The sequence below is a fragment of the Neovison vison genome, chromosome 6 (genome assembly GCF_020171115.1).
Source record: "Neovison vison isolate M4711 chromosome 6, ASM_NN_V1, whole genome shotgun sequence".
Taxonomy (NCBI): Eukaryota; Metazoa; Chordata; class Mammalia; order Carnivora; family Mustelidae; genus Neogale; species Neogale vison.
Genome location: NC_058096.1, coordinates 203,566,801 through 203,585,120, shown reverse-complemented (window position 1 = coordinate 203,585,120; position 18,320 = coordinate 203,566,801). Strand labels below are relative to the sequence as shown.

At 55.9% G+C, this 18,320-nt stretch overlaps 2 protein-coding genes across 6 annotated transcripts; one reads left to right on the top strand and one right to left on the bottom strand.

Moving 5' to 3' along the window:
• Positions 1-1,361: 1,361 nt before the first annotated feature.
• Positions 1,362-9,012, bottom strand: RRP9 (ribosomal RNA processing 9, U3 small nucleolar RNA binding protein). The gene is made up of 15 exons (XM_044253471.1): positions 8,868-9,012; positions 8,493-8,575; positions 5,450-5,559; positions 5,006-5,073; positions 4,880-4,921; positions 4,493-4,619; positions 3,864-3,988; positions 3,689-3,781; positions 3,284-3,384; positions 3,058-3,192; positions 2,917-2,979; positions 2,621-2,766; positions 2,446-2,525; positions 1,640-1,713; positions 1,362-1,528 (listed from the first exon to the last, which is right to left on the bottom strand). Exons 1-15 carry the CDS (start codon positions 8,946-8,948, stop codon positions 1,435-1,437), a joined length of 1,422 nt encoding a protein of 473 aa, XP_044109406.1. The 5' UTR covers positions 8,949-9,012; the 3' UTR covers positions 1,362-1,434.
• A 637-nt stretch (positions 9,013-9,649) lies between these two features.
• Positions 9,650-15,583, top strand: PARP3 (poly(ADP-ribose) polymerase family member 3). Of its 5 annotated transcripts, none has more exons than XM_044253468.1 (11): positions 9,650-9,816; positions 10,467-10,653; positions 11,287-11,412; positions 11,643-11,831; positions 12,021-12,153; positions 12,313-12,539; positions 12,800-12,946; positions 13,135-13,221; positions 13,481-13,658; positions 14,435-14,590; positions 15,032-15,583. In XM_044253468.1, the coding sequence occupies exons 2-11, from the start codon at positions 10,471-10,473 to the stop codon at positions 15,199-15,201; spliced, it is 1,596 nt and encodes a 531-aa protein (XP_044109403.1). In that variant the 5' UTR covers positions 9,650-9,816; positions 10,467-10,470; the 3' UTR covers positions 15,202-15,583. The 5 variants fall into 5 exon arrangements, with proteins under 5 accessions (XP_044109403.1, XP_044109401.1, XP_044109402.1 ...); XM_044253466.1 differs by having other exon boundaries at positions 10,464-10,653; XM_044253467.1 differs by lacking the exon at positions 9,650-9,816 and adding an exon at positions 9,858-10,207 and having other exon boundaries at positions 10,464-10,653.
• Positions 15,584-18,320: the final 2,737 nt, after the last annotated feature.

Below are 18,320 nucleotides of genomic sequence, written 5' to 3'. Positions count from 1 at the left end.
ATTATGTTATGTCTTTTAATCAGAAAAAAAATTATAAAAAGATGTATTCAAGAAAAACTTGCCCAGACAGATCACAATCAAACTGCTGAAAATCAAAGATAAAAACATCATAAAAGCAGCCAGAAGAAAAATGATGTGTTACTTACAGAGAAGCAATGATTCAACACTGTGGATTTCTCTCAGTAGGAACGTGTCCATAGCAAAGGGGTTCGTGTATGGGGGTGCGTTTCCGTGTTTCTTTGCCATGTCTCTCAGGAAGTGTGTTTATACTATCATTGAGCTCAATTTGAGGCAGAACACAGGAAGTGAATTCCATTATCATCTTCTGATCTAGAACAGGATTTGGGGGGGTTCAATCTGAACCTGACGCCATCTGGCCCCAGAGGGATGCAGGCAGGCAGGAGCAGGTCTCTCTGTTGGTGGACCTCCTGAGCAGGGGAGCAGAAGAGAAGTCCTGTGACTTCCTCCCCTGAGGGGACCATGCTGCCCCCTTGGGAACCACAGACTCAGTGGTTGAGCCCAATGGGTTAAGAAAAGCTTAGAGCAGAATCCTTAACATTCTCATTTCCCATTAAAAGGAGACTTTACTGCACTTGGACACTACTAGTCAGCCTCCTCTGGCTTTGCCAGTGGCAGGAGTGAATCATCCAGTGGGTAAAATCAGCAGGAAGAACATTCTTCTGACAGCCTGGCTGTCATTCAGACCAAGGGCAGAGCTATTCCCAACTCTGACACCTGTCCCCAGGCAGTAGGCAGTACAGTGTCCCACCCCACCCGCCCCAGCTTCCTGACCTGGCTGGGGTCGGCCTGACTTGCAGGCCTAGCTGTCATTTCAGTTCTCCACAGCCAGCCCTGACACGTAACTGGACAGCCATGGCTTCCCAACTGAGGGTCAGCAGCTTCTGACACCTAGCAGCCCGGAGCCGGGGGCGGGGAGCTGGACTAATAAGGTCACAGAGGATACTCAAGGCCCGGGAGCTGGCTGAGGTTTCCATCCCCAAGTTCCATGGAAAAGGATAAAAAGCCCTCAGCCAGGACACCCGGGCGGCTCAGATGGTTAAGGGTCTGCCTTCAGCTCAGGTCATGATCCTAGGGTCCTGACATGGAGTCCCACATCTGGGTCCCTGCTCAGTAGGTAGCCTGCTTCCCTCTGCCTGCCGCTTACCCTGCTTGTGCACTCTCTCTCTCTCTCTTACACTCTCTCTGACAAATATATAAATACAATCTTTAAAAAAAAAAAAAAAAAAAAAAAAGCCCTCAGCAATCGAGTCTCTGGGAGCCCTGTCCCTCCCTGGCCTCTTCCAGCCCATAGTCCCGCCATCACCCTCCTTCCCCACCCAAGAAGCTGCAAGAGACAAGGCCCAAAGGAGAAAGCTTTTAATACAAAGAGGGCAGGGCCTGGTCTGGGAAAGACTTAAATAAAGGGGAGAAGAGTCAGGAGCCAGCAGCGGGGGGCCTGGGGGTCCTGTGGAGCGGGATGATGCAGACAGAGTTCCGGGCCTCTTTGATGCGCCACCAGCGGCCAAGCCTACAGGGGACAGAACGAAAGGAGGGGCTGAGCCCAGGCCCAGCCCCACCACCCCACCCGGTGGGCTGGCCAGCACCACCTTCCAACCCGCCTCCCTAGGGTGCCTCATACCTGTGCTCCTGCCCCACCCCAGCCACCAGGAAATGCCCCGAGCTGGAGAACTTGAGGCTGTTGATAAAGCCCACCTGAGAAGAGGGCGAGGCAGGGGAAGACGTGAGCAGATGTGAGAACAGATCCATCCCCCAACCTCCCTCCACTGCGGACCCACCCCACAGCCCCAGCCTCACAGCCAAGGGCTTGGCCTCGGCAGGCCCAGCTTAAATCCCTGCTCTGCCTCCTGCTACCTGGGTCAGCCCCTGACCCCTCAGGTCTTCAGCCTCCACACCTATGAGATGGACGGAAAAAAGAGTGCTGGCCTCCCAGTGAACTTGTGAGGATTTAAGGAGACCGTGTACACCAAGTACATCACCTATCAGGGTGGCCCAGGGCCTAGCTCCCGGCTGCGGGGTCCTGGAGACCCCATGACGATCACCGAGCCCTGCACAGTCACCAGATGTCATGGACCGTCCTGCCACTCTCCCTTAGGGTGTCCCATGCCCACAGGCTCTGGCTGTGAGATAGCACCAGGCTGCCCGTCACCTCCATGCCTCTGCACACGCTGTCCCTGCCTTGTCCCAACCTCGTTCCCCTGCACCCAGGACAGGGTGGGGAGTGGAGGAGAGGAAGAAGGAGGAAGGGTTCCTGTCAGGCCCTGCACTAAGAGCTGGGACTATGAAACAGAGAAGTCCTAGCTGGCCCTGCCCTGAGGAGCCTCCCTTCTGGCAGGTAAAAACAGTAAGGGCCTAAGTCCAGGGGCCACAAGCTCCAGGACCTCAGCAGTGAGGCAAAGACAAGCTGGGCATTCAAGTCCCACTTACCAGGGGAATGTCGCAGAGCGGGTCAAGCCGCCGGAAGCCCTCCCCGCACTGCCAGAGCTTCACGCAGGAGCTGTGGGAGCCTGGGGGTAAAGACAGACAGTGAGCACCCCCGCCCCAGTGCCCCACTACCACCCCCCACCGTCACCCCATCCTCCTGGCCTCAAAGGGTACCCACCTGTGGCCACCAGGTCCGTGTTGAGCAGGGCTGCCACCGATGACACCCAGAAGGGCTGCTCCAGGCCCTGCTCCCCCCGCAGCCCATGGGCCTCACGCTGCAGGGCGAGTGGCCGCTTCTTGGAGAGGCCCCACAAGGCCACGGAGCTGTGGACAGAGAAGATCATGGGTGAGGGGCTGGGGTAGGGCAGACAGGCCACTGGGCGGAAAGAAATCACACCACCGCTCGGACAGGTTCCAGGAGGCGAGGCCAGGAGCAGCGACAGCGGTGTGAGGCATCAGAAAGGCAGCTCTTACCCATCGTCTGCGCCTGACACCATGTGCTCCTCGTTGATAAGCTGGATGCTGTCGATGGAGCCCCTGGCGAAGAGCAGCAGTGAGGGGCATGGCCCCTCCCCCAGCCCCGCTCCCCCCACTGGGCCCAGTGGACAGCCTTACTGGTGGCCATAGAAGACAAGCTGGGACTCCTCAGGGATCTTCCACACACGCACCGTCCCGTCCCGGCCCCCGGCCGTCACACAGCACTCCCGGCTCAGGGCGTCCAGCGCAGCCACGGCATCCTGGTGCCCGAAGCTGGAGGGGATGAAGGGGGCGGAGGGATAGGATGGGGGTCACACGTGCACTGGCGTGCACATCCACACACCCTCTCCCCGCGCACACTCACAGCGTCTCCACGTAGGAGTTCTCCGCCACATTCCACACCTTCACGGAGCGGTCGTGGGACGTGCTGTACAACTGGTGGGTGCCTCTGCGGAATGCCAGACCCTAATACACGGAAAGGGGGCAAAAGGGGACCTGGACTACAGCAGGCAAGGCGGAAGTCAGGTCCAGGGAGGACTTCCTGAAATCAGGTCCCAGCACTCAGCTGCTGTCAAGGAGCCATAAACTGCTGAGCGCCACCCCCACCTCCCACCCAGAGCAAGCTCGGTCTCTCCCAGTTCTCCCCCTTTATGTCCTTTATGCACTGCACCGAAGTGCAGGTTGCTAAGGATGGCGACCCTCTGTCTCATTCACCCCATCACCCCAGCCCGGCCCACTTAGTCGCTCAACAAATGTCCACAGCTCCTACCGACACAGCGTCCCGGTGTCCTGTGAACGTGTACAGGTGCCGGCAGCTCTGGGCCTCCCAGATGAGAATGAGCTTGCTGCGGTCACCCGAGGCCTGTGGGGAGGAGGGCAATGGTCACAGGCACACAGCGCGCGCCCCGGCCTCTTACCCGCCCCCGAGGCCAACCCTGCCTTACAAGGTATTTGCCGTCAGAGGAGATGGCCATGCAGAGGATGTGGCTGTCATGGCCGGGGGGCTGCCCCTCAGCACCCTTCTTGGCTCGTGGGATCACGTGGAGCTTCCGTCCACTCTCCACACTCCCTGACACCGGGAGAGAGAGAGGCTACTGGGATGGAGGCTGGGACTGGCTGGCAACCCCTCCAAGGGCAGCACAGGCCAGAGATCAGGCGGAGCCACTGGGAGCCCCTGCACAGCCCCCTCAGGCTCCTTGTCTGTTACACGGTGACAATAACCCCAAAGGGCAGCCGCGAAGCCCCAGGGAGAAGGAAAGCAGGTGCTTTACGACCAAGGCTACAAGTTCTTCCAGTTTCTCCTAAGGGTGGGTGAAGACAGCGCTCAGCTGTCGAAGGGAGGACCCAGGAAGAGCAGAATGCAATCCCGGGGCTGCACGGAGCCTCAGGGAGCCCACAGCCCCACTCCTAGCCAGAAGCTTCCACTGGCACCCAGAAAACACCTCCTTAGGAGCCAACTTACCACCAGAAGCCTCCCCCATCGGGCCTCAGTCTGCCCTGATGACTCCCTCCTCACAGACCAGCCCTCCCGAAAGACCACTGGGGCTGCACCCCCATCCAGGTGCTCACTCACACTTGATAATGGTGCAGTCTTTGGCAGCAGAGAAGATGGCTGCGTCATCAGGGGTGATGACCACGCACGTGATGGAGAGCTGGTGCCCCCGTAAGACTCGGATGTCGGCTGGGGCTGGGGCCTGAATCTGGGCAGGAAGGGCTGGGTCACTGCCACAGGGGGCAAGAAGGCCCCTAAACACACACGCGCGCACACACATGCACACACCATCCTTTCCCACCACCCTGCAAGCATCGGACCCTTCCCTGACCCCATCTGCCCAAATGCCCACCATGTTCCAGAGCAAAAACCCCACAGCCTGAGTCCCCAGTTAGGCCATCTGCTCACCAATCCACGGGTGCCCTATGATTCACTCCAATCTTACACCAAAGCGCCCTGCCTGCTTACCTCCTTTGCCACCGACTTCTGCAGCCTGCCCCGCTGCTCCAGCTGCACAGAGAAGAGAGGGGTGAGCTCCCAGGAGCAGGACTGCCCCCTCCCCTTCTCTCCCACCACCTTCCCTCCACAACTCACCACGTCCTCCTTCAATCGCCCAGCCACCTGGTCCTCCTCAAACTCCCGGGCCTCAGCCTTTTCCTCCTCTGTGCAAGGACAGACCAAGTCTGTCAGGTCACCCCGGGCCAAGCCTCCACCTCCTCCTTCCCAATCCCACCCTACCACCACCTCAGTCCTGGGCCTCACTCGGGCTGCACCCCACAGGAAGTTCGGGCTGCCTTGGGCAAAGGAGACGGCCCCTCCCGCCTAACCAGTCTTTACTGAGAGATCAGGCTAAAGCCCCCTGAAGGTCTGCCCCACTCCCCCACCGCAGGAGGCCCGTTAGTCTCCTAGCCACCCTCCCCCAGGGCAGCCAGCACACGCAGCTCGGGCAGCCCACCAGGTACCTGCGTCAGTCACCCATCCAGTGGCGGGGGCCGCAGCAGGCAGTTGTGGGCTCACCTGCCCAGCGCATGCACTCACCTTGCTGCCTGAGCTCCTCGAGGTAGAGCTTGGCTAAGCGCAGCTTCTTCTCCTGGGCTGTCTCCTCCAGCTCCTCGTCGTCCTCCTCCTCAGTCCTCCTGGGAGGCAGGCTGTGGGCGGGAAGGGGCTGCCTCTGTGACGGCCCAGCCTGCCACTGAGACCGTGCCTCCCCGCTGCTTCTCCTGCCATTCACTGACCCCAACCCTGCTAACCCTCAGGGCCAATGATTACCCATGCAGAAAACTGAAAGCCATTGACTTACCAAACTGAAAAGACCTACCCAGTGCCCGATAAGAGGGTGAAAAGGCACCCAAAACCCAAAAGGATCACTGCAAAATCTCTCAACTCTAGAGGGAGAAAGCAGGTTCCACGGGCTGCTGAGAAAAGGTCTCATACACAGTGTAGCTGGAATCAACAGCAACACTGAAAGCAGGCCGACAGAGGAGCCACACACACAAAATCCTCAAGGACACTGTGAACCCCTGGAAGCCCACACCAGTTAAACCACCGACAACCAGCGAAGACACTGTCAGATGCACAAGGTGCCACAGGACTTGTCTTTTTTAAACCTCACTGAAAGATGAAGGCCGTGCTCACTACACAAGAGGGTAAGCTAAGAATGAGAAAGGCATGGGAGACAGGGAATAGGAGAGCCCACATGGAAAGCTGAAAAGGCAGATTCCAGAATCACGAACCCCCTAGACCGCAGAACAGCAACCAGTCCAGATCTGATAAAAGGACCCAAGATGCAGACACTCTGGGACATCAGTCTCACCCCCAATGCTATGGTACCAGCCTCTATCTTGAGGACGGGATTCCAGGTACAACTTAACTGGTCTTGGCTTGACCTCGTGCTGGTGAAGGTGCTGCTTTCCCTTCCATGCCCCATCCCTGAACTGGCTGGGAGCATTCACTTCACTCAAGACACAGCCTACCAGGACTTGCTTTTGGGAGCTAGAGGTGGGTCACAGGAACTGTCCCCTGATCATGTGCCTGAAGATACCTACTCCCTGTCAAATGCCCCAACCATTTCCCAAGACCCATTTATGACTTCGCCCATTCCCAGAAGGGACCTTGGAAACCAAGGCTAAACCAGGCCCCAGAGACCCCTCAGTACCTGGTGCCCAGAAAGCCTTCAGCCAACAGGGTTGGTGCTACCTTTCCTTTATCCAGCTAAGGTAAGAACTTCTCCCCCGTTTACCTAATCAATCCATTATTGAGGGGTTCACACACAGGAGACGGAACTTTAAAGAAAAGCAAAGGAAGCAAACGCTGTATGAGTCCACTCATATGATGTTCTGGAAAAGGCAAAACTCTAGGGTCAGTAGTTAGCAGGGGCTGGAGGTGGGGAGAAACTGACTACAAAGGAGTAGGGGGGGATTTCTGGAGCGTGATGAAACCCTTCTACACCTTCATAGTGATGGCAGTTACACAACTGTGTTTGTCAAAACTCACAAACCGTACGCTAAGAAAAGCGAGCATTACTGTATGTAAGTTATGCCTGAATGAGAAAATGAAAAGGAGGAGGAAGAAGAGGTGGAGAAGAAAAGGAAGGAAGGAAACTACAGAAATGATTAACTCAAGTCAGAATGCAGAGATGGGGCTTCTAAGTTTCTGCAAATGGTCTATCTAGCTCCTAACCCAGGTGGTGGGCACACAAAGCTTCATCACTTCACCCTTGCTCCCTTTGTCCAAACACATTTCATTGAGTCCTTCTGTATCTCACAGTTCACAACACATTTTTTTAAAAATTTAAAAAGTATTCTGTGGGCGCCTGGGTGTTCAGTGGGTTAAGCCGCTGCCTTCGGCTCAGGTCATGATCTCAGGGTCCTGGGATCGAGGCCCGCATCAGGCTCTCTGCTCAGTGGGGAGCCTGCTTCCCCCCTCCCTCTGCCTGCCTCTCTGCCTACTTGTGACCCCTCTCTCTGTCAAATAAATAAATAAAATCTTTTTTTTTTTTTTTTAAGTATTCTGCACAGGGCCAGGCACACCCACCCACAGTGACCTTAAAAAGTAAGTATATATGGGGGCACCTGGGTGGCTCAGTGGGTTAAAGCCTCTCCCTTTGGTTCAGGTCATGATCTCGGGGTCCTGGGATCAAGCCCCAAATCCAGCTCTCTGCTCGGCAGGGAGCCTGCTTCCTCCTCTCTCTCTCTCTGCCTCCTCTCTGCCTACTTGTGATCTCTGTTCAATAAATAAATAAAATCTTTAAAAAAAAAAAAAGTAAGTATATTTAGTCTTTCTGTGAGCAGGTCAAGGCCAGCATGTGCTCACTGTTAGAAGCTGAATTTCCAAAGCCAACTCTTAGGGAAGGCACCAGGATACCCTGGTATGACAGCTTCTGTTCCACAGGCTCAGGCCTGACACTTTCTTAGCCTCCTTTGAAACCCTGAAACATGCCCCACCCCTAGCACCTGCAGAATGAGGAAGATATTCAAAGCCCTCCCCCACCTGGACAGGGCCAACACCTAGCCTTTCCATCCTCTTCACCTCCCACTCCCACACACATAAAGTCCTAGACTTTTCTCCTCCTTGCCTCTCCCTGAGGGATTCCTCCTCATCTCTCCAAGCCCTATTTAAATGTTCCCTCCCCAGTCTCCAGAATACAGAGCTGTAGATTACACATCCCATCACAACACATTTTGTCTTCACCTGCCTGCTCATCTCTGTATTCTCAAGAGTAAAGCCAGTGCCTGGCGTATGTTGAAAGCAACTGTAAAACTGTGGGAAAACAGATGAAGAACTAGCAAGCATTTCTTGCATCCCTCTCCCCTTACCAGCTGGCCCAGCCTGTGCTCAGGTCCCGGCCATGAGCCAGGGAGGTCTCACTGGTCTCCCCTTAGGACTGGGGATTCTCCCCCACACAGAGACCCTGCAGGGAAGTCGATGAGACTTCTCCATCTCCTTAAAACAAGTCCTACTCATCAGGGTCAGAAGTGGAAGAATAAGAGGCAAAAAGGCAGGAGACATGGGTTCTACACCCAGCTCTGCCCTGACTCCCTGGGCCTCAGTGTTCGCTTCGTCTGGGAGGAAGGGAGCTCACCTCTCACTCTCAGAGTCACTGGAGATCTCCTCATTCATCCTGCCGCCTCCCTTGGACTTGCCCCGGTCCCCGGCAGAGTCGGTCTGAAAATTAAATAATCCTTTCATTGGTCAGAGGTCCCAACCATCCCGGCACGCAGGAAGCGCCCCTTCCGATCTCTCGAGGGCCGTGGGCCTAGGAAAGGCGGTGGTACCCCGGCTCAAGTGCAAGTTCTTTCAGGATTTAGCCCACGGAGAGAGGGACGAAGCTGACTCCAGCTGGGATGCCGAAAAGAGGGCTGCGGAGGAGCCCGGGGCCCGGGTGTCCCGTAAGGAGTGACGGTGGTCAGCCCCAGTAAGCGGGGCCGACTATGGCCCTCAGAAGCTCCAGGCTCACCTTTCGCCGCCGCTTGCCGGTCCCTGCACCCGCCCCCGGGGCCGACCTTCCCCGCTTTCGAGCCGCGGCTGCTGCAGACATGCTGCCGAATCTGAATGTAGCGGCCACCACGGAGAACTCACGTGGCTGCTAAACCCCAGAGGTCTGGCAAGACTCCGCGCCCGGATAGGCTCCCACTGCCCCGCGGGTCCCGCCTCCCATAGCTCCATTGGGTCCTTCTCTGTCACGCCCCGCAAGCGCCCATAGGATAAATACTCGTGGCCACGCCCCCAAGAGTTCCTACAGGCTCCGGCGCCAGGCTCCAGTAGGAAGCAAGCCTCTTCAAGAGCTTCCGGCCCAGGGCTAAAGCGCATGCGCCTTGCTGCGGGCTGACGTCCAAGGGCGGGTGGGACCAGAAGGGCCTTCTCTGTGTTTGCGGTCTTTAGACGCTGGGAGGCGTCAGAGATGCAGGGTTCCTTGTCTCCGACGGTGACTCCTCCCTATCGGGGGCTGGAGCCAGGATGAACCATCCTGGCACAAGATAGCCGGGAGGAATCTAGGCTGCCAGGAGAAGGGGAGGCAGTGTCTGCAGCTGGGCCCAAGGTCATTGGGCAACCGGCGGACACGTATCGCGTGCCTCAGGCCAGACAAGCGGCGCTAAGGACGCGTCAGTCCCCTGGGCTGCTCTGGCTGTATCCTGATCAAGTGTCCACCGGTCCATGGGACAGGCTGCTGGCCTCCGCCTGCCCAGCCTCTGACTCACTTGACTGGTGGCCAGATAGCTGGAAAACCACACCCCCACCCCGCGCTTCCCCTGCTTCTATCTCTGGCATTTGTAGGGAAATCACTCCCCAAGTCATGCCTAAGTTTACAGAGGGTTGCTAGAGAAGGCCCTAGAACTGCAACTGCTGTGGGGGTCCTGATACTAGCCCTGTGGCTGCCATCTCTCCCAGGTCCCTGCTTCTCTTAGGTGAGTGCTCTGTGATCCTACCTACAGCCCTCTGCAGGGCAGGGCAGGGCAGGACCAGGTGTGACTGGTGCTTGCCCTAGGGCAGTTCAAGGCCACTGGTCTCAGACCCTGACTGGCACCCCAGAACTTTTGGACCCCTTGGGAAGGGTTTCTGGGCCACTGGGTACCAAGTTCTACAGGGACAGATCTGCCCCAAGAGTGTGGCTCTTGGGAGCGGCTGTCCACTCTCCTCCATAGTTGGGATGACTCAGCCCAGTAACCATGCCAGGTCCATCTGAATCAGCTGAGAAAGGGAGGAGCAGGCAGTAACCAGAGGGAGGAGGAGCCCAGAAGCAGGAAGAGGTTCTATTTTCACTTTCCCTCCCTCTTCAGAGCACTGGATTGCTAGAGGGTAGGGAACCATTCTTCCTTGCCCCAAGTGCAGACTGGACGGGGGTCCTGGCCTGGGTCTTGTGAATGGGGAAAGGGAAAGGGAACTGATGCAGAGAGCTGGTTTTGTTTCTGGTCTGGGTCAGGGAATGGGGAAATGGGAGGCAGTGGGAGTGGGCTGTCACCAAAGGGCAAACCCAGACAGGGGCAAGTTGGTATTATGCCAGTCAGGTGGGACGCAGAGGCCATGAAGCCTGAGGGTCCCCTCTGTGCCCCAGAAGAGCCATGGCTCCAAAGCGCAAGTCCCAGGTGCCACATGAGGGCCCTGACAAAAAGCAGGGGCGGCAGGGGGCAGAGGAGGAGGACCACTTCCACTCCACTGCCGAGGCTCTCAGAGCTGCGCCCACAGAGAAGCACACAGTTCGAGTGGACCCAGCATGCCCACTCAGCCACAGCCCCGGAACCCAGGTAAGCTGTAGTCTCCATCCAGAGTTGGCGCCTACTCCTTTCAAATACACTCAGACCTGCTCCCCTCCTCACTGGGGCTTGGATCTGGCCAGGTAGCTCAGGGTCCCAAGTAAGCTGTGTCCCCCACAAGACCCCAAAGGTCAGGCAGAGTTATGTCCTATCATATCCAGGCAGGTCATTTCTGCTCTTCAAACTCCAGGGCAAGCCCCTGAGCTTCTCCAGCCTCCCCTGCCACACTTAAGGCAGGACTTTGACCCCCTCAGTCTTCCCAGGACTCACCTATATCTCCTAAAGCAGCCCCACAGGGCCATGTCCCCCTGAGATCCCTTGCATGGCAGTGTTGTATTCCTGTGAGACCCCCAGGGAAGAACCAATGTCTCCTTCTGATTCCCTGACATAGGGCACACCCACATCCTTCTAGAACTTCCCCCAACTGTCTGAGTTTAATCATGTCCCCTCAGATAGGGTCCCCCAGGGCAGAACCATGACACCCTCAAGCCTTCCCTGACAGAGCCTTCTCTGATGCCCTGACTCCTGTCAGCATCAGACCCCTGTCCATGTGCAGGCAGGTACCCTGTCCCACCCAAAGGCAGCCCAAGTGGGCCTGCCCTCCCCATGCCCCTCCGGCCCTAGGTGCATGAAGACTATGCCTGCACCCTCAACCAGACCAACATTGGAAGCAACAACAACAAGTTCTACATCATCCAGCTGCTGGAAGAGGGTGACCGCTTCGCCTGCTGGAACCGCTGGGGCCGTGTGGTAAGTGCCACCACCTTCCTCCCCGAAAATCTCCTTCTCCCCACCTCTCCCTGCTCGACACATGCGCCCTGCTCCCCAGTGTCTCCACAGCTTACTTGGCTGCTGACTGTATCCCCTTTCCACCTGTGACTGCCCCGGAGGCTCTTGGCACGGGGCCCCGCCGAGCAGAGGCCCGCCAGTGCTCATAGCCAGCCGGTGGCAGGCACATCCCTGAAGGCTGTTGGTTGCAGGGAGAGGTGGGCCAGTCAAAGCTCAGCTACTTCAAGTTACTGGAGGATGCAAAGAAGGACTTTGAGAAGAAATTTCGCGACAAGACCAAGAACAGCTGGGCGGAGCGGGACCACTTTGTGGCCCACCCGGGCAAGTACACGCTCATCGAAGTGCAGGGAGACGATGAGGCCCAGGAAGCCGTGGTGAAGGTGACATGGCCAGGAGGGTGGCAGGGCCTGGGACAAGGGAGGGGACTGTAGCTCCTACCACTATCCAGTTGTGTGACCTTAGGCACAGACCTCCCCTCTCTGGCCTCAATCTGACCGATCTTTCTCTAACGCCAGGCTCCGCTCTGGCTATGCCCCGCTGCTCCCACCATCCGTGGCCTCTCCCCTTAGGTGGACGGCGGCCCAGTGAGGAGCGTGGTGCAACGTGTGCGGCCCTGCTCCCTGGACGCAGCCACGCAGAAGCTCATCACCAACATCTTCAGCAAGGACATGTTCAAGAATGCCATGACCCTCATGAACCTGGGTGAGGGGAGAGGGGCCAGGCAGGGTGGCGGGGGCCCTGGGGGACCTGATCTGAAGGGACATGATTAAACTCAGGCCGTTGGGGCCAGGCAGGGCGGCGGTGGGGGAGCAGGGCTCTAAGGCTGAGTGTCCCCTGGCTCTCTGCCCACCCCGCCCTCAGATGTGAAGAAGATGCCCCTAGGGAAGCTGAGCAAGCAGCAGATCGCACGGGGCTTCGAGGCGTTGGAGGCCCTGGAGGCTGCACTGCGAGCCCCGGCGGATGGTGGCCTCAGCCTGGAGGAGCTGTCCTCCCACTTCTACACCGTCATCCCCCACAACTTCGGCCGCAACCGGCCCCCGCCCATCAACTCCCCTGAGCTCCTGCAGGCCAAGAAGGACATGCTGCTGGTGAGGCTTGGGGGTCGGGCAGGCAGTGGGGCAGACGGACAGATGGGGCAAAGGAGATGGAGGGGACAGATGGTCAAGAAGGCCCAGGGAGGTGGACGGAATGGGCAGCCGGAAGGACAAAGGAGGGGAAGGTCAGACTGATTGATGGGGTGGGGTGCACAGGCAGACAGACAGGTGAGGTGGCCACCATCCCAGTCATGTGGGAGGGAGGATGCTGGCAGTCACGTGGACCCACAAGCCACCTGGGCCCATCACTCTAGGTGCTGGCGGACATCGAGCTGGCCCAGACCCTACAGGCGACCCCCGAGGAGGAGAAGGTGGAGGAGGTCCCACACCCACTGGACAGAGACTATCACCTCCTAAAGTGCCAGCTCGAGCTGCTGGACCCAAAGGCACCCGAGTACAAGGTGGGCCCGTCCCCAGAGTCACTGTCCCTCTGCCCATCCACCCTCCTGGTATGCAGGGGAACTGCCTGCCCTTGGCCTTCTCTCCCTATGCCTGCAGGGCCTGAGGAGAGCTCTGGGACCAGAGGTGACAGTAGGGGTCTGTCCACACATCTCCCACCCTTGGCAGCAAGCTTCTGCTTTTCCTGCAGGTGATCTGTACCTACCTAGAGCAGACTGGCAGCAGCTACAGGTGCCCGGCTCTTCAACATGTTTGGAAAGTGAACCGAGAAGGGGAGGTGAGGGAGAGTCCCCGCCAACCCATTTTCCTCACTACCTGTCCCTTACGGAGATGACTTTGGCTTATATGCCCATCAGCATGTTGGGCTGGCAACTCATCAGCTTCTGCCAGGCCCAGGTCTTCTTGTGCACGCGTGTGTGAGTGTGTGTGATTGGCAGGAGGGGCCCTGGGCCTCAATCACACCCTCTGAATGGCAGGGAGAAGCACCTGAGCTTGGATAGCGTGACCCTCCCTGTTCCCCACCCCTCACCCCCCAGGGAGACAGGTTCCAGGCCCACTCCAAGCTGGGCAACCGGAAGCTACTATGGCATGGCACCAACGTGGCCGTGGTAGCTGCCATCCTCACCAGTGGGCTCCGTATTATGCCTCATTCCGGTGGCCGCGTTGGCAAGGGCATCTATTTTGCCTCAGAGAACAGCAAGTCCGCCAGCTACGGTGAGCTTATCCCACGGGGCCAAGACCCCAGCCAGCATGGGACACGTGGGGGGACTAGCACTTACGCAACTCACAGTGGATCCAGGAGAGGAATCTTTGGCTTGACCAGAGTGCTCAGTGGGGCATCCTGGGGACCGGGGGCGGGGCAGGGTGGGGGGACTCAGAGGAAGTGCAGCTGCACAGAGACAGGTCAGATGCCAGGACAGCATGCCAGGCACAGATGGGGGGTGAGGAGGGGTGGTGAAAGAGGAGGCTTGGAGATCAAGGAGCTAGGAGGTAACACAAAGCCTGGGGGGCTGCAGCAGGTCAGGACCTCTGCACACAGCCTCACGATAAAGATCTGAGATATTGCCTGGGGTGTGCGGGAGCAAGGGTGGGCAGGACTGATGTTCTAGGGTATCCAAGCTTGCCTAAGACCAAAGGGTCCACCAGGAGGGAAGAGGAGCCTAAGAAGGAGTAGAGGGTGGTCTTGGGAGAGCCAGTACAAGAGGGGTCCCAGGGTAGGGGGTGGAAGATGCCACTGGAAAAATCAGCAGAACATGGCAGAGAGAAAAGGCGTCTCCCTTGGATTTGGTCACTGGGAGCCACTGCTGACTTTGGAGTTGGGGGGCAGGGGCTGCAGCCAGAACAAGGGGGTGTTTTTAAGGCTGCAGGAAGAGTGGACACTTTTCTGGGCTGGGTCAACAAAGCCAGAGGAAATAACTCAGCAAAGTGGGGGCCAGGGAGGCAGGTAGGAGGGCCAAGCTCCCCATGCTGAGCTTCCCTGGGTCTCCCAGTTACTGGCATGTCCTGCGGAGCCCACCAACTTGGCTACATGTTCCTGGGGGAGGTGGCACTGGGCAGAGAGCACCACATCACCGTCGATGATCCCAGCTTGAAGCAGCCACCCCCTGGCTTCGACAGTGTTATTGCCCGAGGCCACACAGAGCCTGGTGAGTTCCAAAAACCTGGACGGGCCTGAGGATAAAGGCCTGGGGCTGAGCTAGGGGACCAGGACGCCTTCAGGAAGGAGGTGGGCAGGCACGACGCTGTGGAGAGGGGGAGAAAGAAGTAGGCTTCCTTACTAGTCATTTACTTTATGGCTGGACGAACATTTGATGCTTCAACATATCACTCCTGGGCATCCAGGAGGGCTTCAAAGAAAAGGTGTCAATCACTGAGCATTAAAAGGTAAGTAGACATTTCCCAGGCAGAGAAATGGGACAGATATTCCAGGCAGAAGGCCCAGCCTATGTGGTGGTCTGGAGATTGCAAGGTGGGAATGAGCAGGTGTTCCCCGTGGCAGAAGTGGACAGCATAAGGGGCAGAACTTACTGGTAAGGCCAAGGATTGGGGACCCTTGAGTCACCCATGGCCCTTGTTGTGCCTTGCAGATCCAACCCAGGACACGGAGCTGGAGCTGGATGGCCAGCGAGTAGTGGTGCCCCAGGGCCGGCCTGTGCTCTGTGCAGAGTTCAGAAGCTCCCAATTCTCCCAGAGCGAGTATCTTATCTACCAGGACAGCCAGTGTCACCTGCGCTACCTGCTGGAGGTTCGCCTCTGAGCTCGCTGCCTAGTCCTGTCCGCGGGGTCTGCTGGAAGCTAAACCATCAGCCTTAACCTTCCTGCCCACCCCTGGTGCCTCCAGATCTCCCTCTTGTGTCCCAAACAATGATCCCTTCCCCAGTCCTTGCTGGCCCTGGCATTGCCATGGCCCCAGATTCTCACCTCCTAAGGTCATGGGTGTGATGGACTGCTGTTATTACTGGGGCACAGGTACAGCCGCCAGTTCAAGGTAGAGGAGCACAGACTGAGAGTGGGTGGAATCCCACATCCACCTGGACTGTCCACCTTGACCCAGATCATCTGTCTGAGAGGTGCGAGCACCAGGGGAGGCTGAACTTCAAGCATACATAGCAAGTTTATTAAATATTATATCCACTCACTCCCTGACCTCCGCTTGTCTGTGCCACAGCTGCACTAGACATGGGCCTCCTTCTCTCACTGGGGACCCACCATAACACAGAGCACTCCAGCCCCACTCTAGGGAGCGAACAATCACAAGGGTGATGTGGGACATGGACACACACACACACACACACACACACACACACAAAACGTCCATCTATGTCCATGTCTGCAACACCTGGCCTCCTGATGATTGAACCTTCAAAGGGGACGCTGACCAGTTCAGAACTATTGGATATTTGGGGACCCACCTGGTGATTCTGCCTTTTAGCCCAGACAGCTTGGCAAATCAAACATTCTTCAGGTCTCGGCACCGAACACCCACATGTATCTTATATGCGACCGTTATTAACAAGTTTGGCATATAGCCAAGGGGTACCGCTCTACAATCATGACAGGCATGCCAGCCACCCCCTCCCAGGTAACCCTATCCCCAAATGGGAGTACGGGTACTGGAGAGCAGGTCCGGGTCCGATCTGGGATCACACACTGCATTTAGTTGTTATGCCTCATGTCTAAAACCATTCTCGGCCCTTCTTTTCCCTTCATAACTTTGACATTCTTGATACGAGAGGGGACAGACTAGTTGTACAGAATATCTCGAGATCTGAGTTTGTCTGGTGTTTGGTCATGGTCAGTTTCGCGCATTGCATTTTGGGCACAATGTGACCTACGTGATGTGTCTTTGGGGCATTATACCCACGGGGACAAGTCCCATTCTCGGTGGTGTTAATTTCGATCTCTCGTGGCATCCACCAGCTGTCTCCACCTGAAAGTCAACCGTTTTTCCTGTTTGTAATGAATCCGTAAACCGTGGGAAAATATTTTGAGATGTAAGCGCCCCGTCCTTCCTGGATTTTCACCCACTGGCTTTAATATCCATCGATGATTTTTAACTGAAATAGACGACTTAAATAAATTTTTGCTAAGATGGTTGCAAACGGTAGTTACCTAACTCCCTCATCTCTTTTTAATCACTATTCCCTTTCTTCATGACCCATATGGACTTGTGGATTCTTACGCAATGGGTTATAATCCATTACTGTAATTATTCTGATCTTCAAAATGTCCCAGATTTTGCCAGCAGAAGGTTTTTCGTGCTGACTTTCAGATCTACATCATTTTTTGAGCACTTCCTTCCTTTCTGGCATCACAAAATGTTCCAAGCTCATCTCGTGCAAACCTGAAATCAGCCATTTCTCCAAGGAGCCCTGGCTCCCTAGAGCAGGAAATGGTATTTAACATCCAAGATTTGGGCAGTAGGTACGTTCCTTGGTACTGCGGTGTCATTGCTTCCAAGGCCTTGTAGCAAAGAGAGCCAGCATATAAGTATATGCAAATAAGGGAACACATCTATCCATGTCTATTTCTCCAATTCCAGTCCAACACAGAGTTCTTCCATTCTCCCCCAAATGTATACTTAAAATGCCTCCTTTCTGTCACAGGAACAACCTTGGTTTCCATCAACCTTAATATATTTACTTACTGCTTAATCCCACACACAAAGGAGTTTCAGAATTACTACATCCATACCATTGTGAAAACTGAAGTTTATAAGCTGAGCTCATGATGTACTGAATCTTTCTTAAGACTTATCTTTTCAGCTGAAGGTCAATGGTCAAAGGCACAGTTTGGGCACAAGTTCAAATGTTACTTGGATGGGCCATTTATTTCTCTTCGGTATGGTTGTTCTACACTTGAAGTATATAGGGAGGTTCATTTGTTTCTGTTTATAATTAACTCTTAGGGGGTTTTCCTCGTCTTCTTTGATGGTTTTTTTCAATACATAGAACATTGACATAGTTCCAGAAAGTCTGATCTTTTGGACAGAAACGTGTGCTCACAAGAGTGTCCTCCACTAGCCTTTCACTCCATTCCCACCCACCTGCTGTAGTTTCCGGTTTATCCTTCCCACATTTCTGTCTTTTTTTTTTTTTTTTTAAATCCTTCCCGCATTTCTTTGTGCAAATTAGAACAAAACAACAACGACGATGACAACACCAAAACACCAAAACAAAACAAAAGCAAAAAGCCAAAAAAACAAAAGCTACAAAATGTCCTATCATCCCCCCCATTTTTAACTTAGTTGGAATACTTCAGAGGGAGCGTAAACTCTCCACCCCACCATAGTCTCCATCCCTCCCTATCGCCTTGCCCCAGTCCACTCTTCTCATTTGCTATTCCCACTTGGTCCTGCTGAGCCCTCCCCAGGCCCCAGGCACTGTCCCAGGCCTGCAAGCCCAGCTGGGTAGAGAGAAGAGGAAAATGGGAAGGCATTGGATTTCCCCTTATTCTGAGCCAAGACCTCAAAAATCCAGCTTCACCTCCTAGAGACGAAAGCCCATGTTTAAGTTGTGGCCAAGCACAGAAATGGTGCCTGTGTAGACAGAGCCCAGGAAGCAAGTGACCTGGGTTCCAGGTACAACTCAGCTGTGTGATCTGGGACACATTCCTTACCTCTCTGGACACTACCTTTCTCATCTGAATAATGGAGAATTGGACCAGGCCCTTCAAATTCCAGCAGGAGAGGTGTCAAATCTGGAGGCCCGTGCCCTGGTGGCTACCACCTAGCTCTGTACAATGCTGATCGTCTGCCCAGGGTGGGTTCTAGGGGCCCAAAGACAAAATCCTGGCTCTCGGGCACCTACAGGCAGGGACAGCAGGCTCTAAACAAGCACGTGCAGAGAGCAGAAATTCACTGAATGGGGAAAGTGC

Excerpts from the sequence above, each read along its gene's own strand:
- RRP9 (XM_044253471.1), bottom strand. The coding sequence starts at position 8,948 with ATGTCTGCAGCAGCCGCGGCTCGAAAGCGGGGAAGGTCGGCCCCGGGG. Across the intron at positions 4,922-5,005 it reads GGCGATTGAAGGAGGACGTG|CTGGAGCAGCGGGGCAGGCT; the intron begins GTGAGTTGTGGA and ends TTCTCTGTGCAG. Across the intron at positions 2,980-3,057 it reads CTTGTCTTCTATGGCCACCA|GGGCTCCATCGACAGCATCC; the intron begins GTAAGGCTGTCC and ends GCTCTTCGCCAG.
- PARP3 (XM_044253468.1), top strand. The coding sequence starts at position 10,471 with ATGGCTCCAAAGCGCAAGTCCCAGGTGCCACATGAGGGCCCTGACAAA. Across the intron at positions 12,540-12,799 it reads CCAAGAAGGACATGCTGCTG|GTGCTGGCGGACATCGAGCT; the intron begins GTGAGGCTTGGG and ends CCATCACTCTAG. Across the intron at positions 13,659-14,434 it reads CAGCAAGTCCGCCAGCTACG|TTACTGGCATGTCCTGCGGA; the intron begins GTGAGCTTATCC and ends TGGGTCTCCCAG.